Here is a 2,449-nt window from a genome sequence, read left to right as displayed (position 1 = left end):
TTAAATATAATTTTTGAGTTTATTATTTTATATTTGATTTAATAACATAAATTATTATTATTATTTATTTTGTTACTTTTATTAAATTATATTTGTTTAGTTTTTAAAATTAAAATCTCAATCATCATTCGAAATAACACATCTTTATTATTATTGTCAAATCAATATCCATTAAGTTCATTTAAAAACATGATTAAAAATGCTAATAGAAAACAATTCAGGACCAAATCTTCTTTACAAAAATTATAAAGACTGATAAAAAATAGAAATATTTAAAAAGACAAACTTTCTTTAACCTTTTCACCCCTCTATTAACAAATTCCATTATTCACAATGTCCACCCTCTAAATTACTAGGTAAATTAATTATTACTATCTTCCCAACTTTACCCAAAAAAAAAAACTAATTTTGAATAATTTTATAAAGTCATTAATTTTTCTTATTTTATCATATTGTTTATTATTCATCATCATTCTTATTCAAACTCCTTGAATATTCTTCTTTTATAATTAACAAAAAAAAAACCCATTTTATAAAATAACTTTTACTTTCTTTTCTTTAATAGGAAAACAAACAAAACATTTCTCCTTATTCAAAGGAACCTTCGCAGCCACTAAACAAATTGGGCACACCATCTTTGACCACCATTGTTTATCCTTGATACCCTTACACACACAAACACACTCTTTTGCAAGCTCATTTAAAAGTTAAAACCCTCCTTTATTCCTTTCCCTTCTCTTACTCACACACACTCTTTGTTTCTTATTTTTTTCATCAACAGAAAAAAATAACACTGCAAAATGAAAAACCATTCCCTCTTATTCATCCTCCTCCTTCTCTCCGCCGCAAAAGCCCAAGCCCAAGCCCGAAACCAAACCAACGACTTCACAGACCCCAATTTCAACCAATTCAGCCCTTCCTTTGCCATAATCATAGTCATCTTAGTCGCCGCTCTTTTCCTCATGGGCTTTTTCTCCATCTACATCCGCCGCTGCTCCGATTCATCTCCCTCCAACACCGGTCTCCCCATCATCAACGGCCGTCTAGTTACCGCAGCTCGCGGACTCGATTCATCCGTCATCGATACTTTCCCGATTCTCCAATACTCCGAAGTCAAGATCCATAAGATCGGAAAAGAGGATCTCGAGTGCGCTGTTTGTTTATCCGAATTCGAAGACACCGAAACGCTGCGTTTGATTCCCAAGTGTGACCACGTTTTTCACACTGAGTGTATCGATGAGTGGCTAGCTTTGCATACAACATGTCCGGTATGTCGCGCGAATCTCGTTCCTGAACCCGGTGAGTCAGTTCACGGTGTTCCCGAGTCAAACAACGAGTCACAACTAGATATTGAAGCTCAAAACGACGCCGTTCAAGCGCATACAGAGCAACAAAACGCGGAAGCTGATCCAGTTTTGGTTCCTCCGGAAGTGATTGCGTTGGAGAAAACGCTGAATAGGAATCGAACGCGTGGATCTCAGTCGAACCGGGCGCGTCGTTTTCCGAAGTCGCACTCGACCGGTCATTCGTTGGTTCAACCGGGCGAGAACACGGACCGGTTCACTTTGAAGCTGCCTTTTGCGGTGAGGAAACAGTTAATGAACCGGCAGTTACAACGGACGAGTAGTTTGATTACGTTGCCAAGGGAAAGTAGCTCGAGGCATGGTTACCGAACCGGTGAAGGAAGTAGTAAAGGGAAAAGTTCGAGCTGGGTGGACCGGAGTTTTAAATCAGACCGGTGGGTTTTTACTAGAGCACCGTCGTTTTTGGCTAGGGCGTTGTCGTTTAGGTCACCGAGGCCAAAGGTCAACAATAGCGACGATGAAGGAACTTCTTCTGCTACTGCTCCTATCATGCCGTCATCTGCCGTTGACTCCGCCCGACATTAAATCATTTTGGAAACAGGTTGCGTTAAAGTCGCACTGTCCAATTTTGCGTATAATGTCACGCCGTCCAATTGTGTTTCAAAGAAGATTGAACGGCGGCGAATATATACGTAGAATTGGATCGCGGATATTTGCATTGGTGCATCAGCCAGGGAGAGATACAGGTCTGAAATTCGATTGTGTTTTGAATTTTGGGTTCTTTTTCGGGTTTAAATCTAACTGTTTCTACAGCAGTATCACATGATATTTTTAATTTATTTTTTTCAATTACTAAATTTGTACAGTTTTTTTGTATAATAAGTTAGCACGTACAAATATTTTTCTCATGGCCAATTTCTGATGAAGTAGGTTATGAACGAGGAATTGATGATCTTGTAATAAATTGAAGTTACGGTGGAAAATGAAAATAGACATGCGTGAATGATTGATTTTAATACTATCAACGAGTTCAATTAATTGTCCTAGTTTTTTTTTTTCAATCTAACTCGGTACTTTTCGAACCTTCTCCTTAGGAGAAGCTCGTTTACCACTCGAGTCTAATTGTTTGATTTAATAGTCATATC

General features: G+C 37.9%; 1 protein-coding gene across 1 annotated transcript; it reads left to right on the top strand.

The window, feature by feature from the left end:
- Positions 1–638: 638 nt before the first annotated feature.
- LOC131610615 (E3 ubiquitin-protein ligase ATL6-like) lies at positions 639–2,161 on the top strand. Its single transcript, XM_058882604.1, has one exon. The coding sequence runs from the start codon at positions 801–803 to the stop codon at positions 1,887–1,889; it is 1,089 nt and encodes a 362-aa protein (XP_058738587.1). The 5' UTR covers positions 639–800; the 3' UTR covers positions 1,890–2,161.
- The last annotated feature ends 288 nt before the right edge of the window (positions 2,162–2,449 follow it).

The sequence above is a fragment of the Vicia villosa genome, linkage group LG6, assembly GCF_029867415.1.
Source record: "Vicia villosa cultivar HV-30 ecotype Madison, WI linkage group LG6, Vvil1.0, whole genome shotgun sequence".
NCBI lineage: Eukaryota > Viridiplantae > Streptophyta > Magnoliopsida > Fabales > Fabaceae > Vicia > Vicia villosa.
The sequence above is the reverse complement of the archived record's forward strand: the minus strand, read 5'-3'. Positions and strand labels throughout refer to the sequence as shown.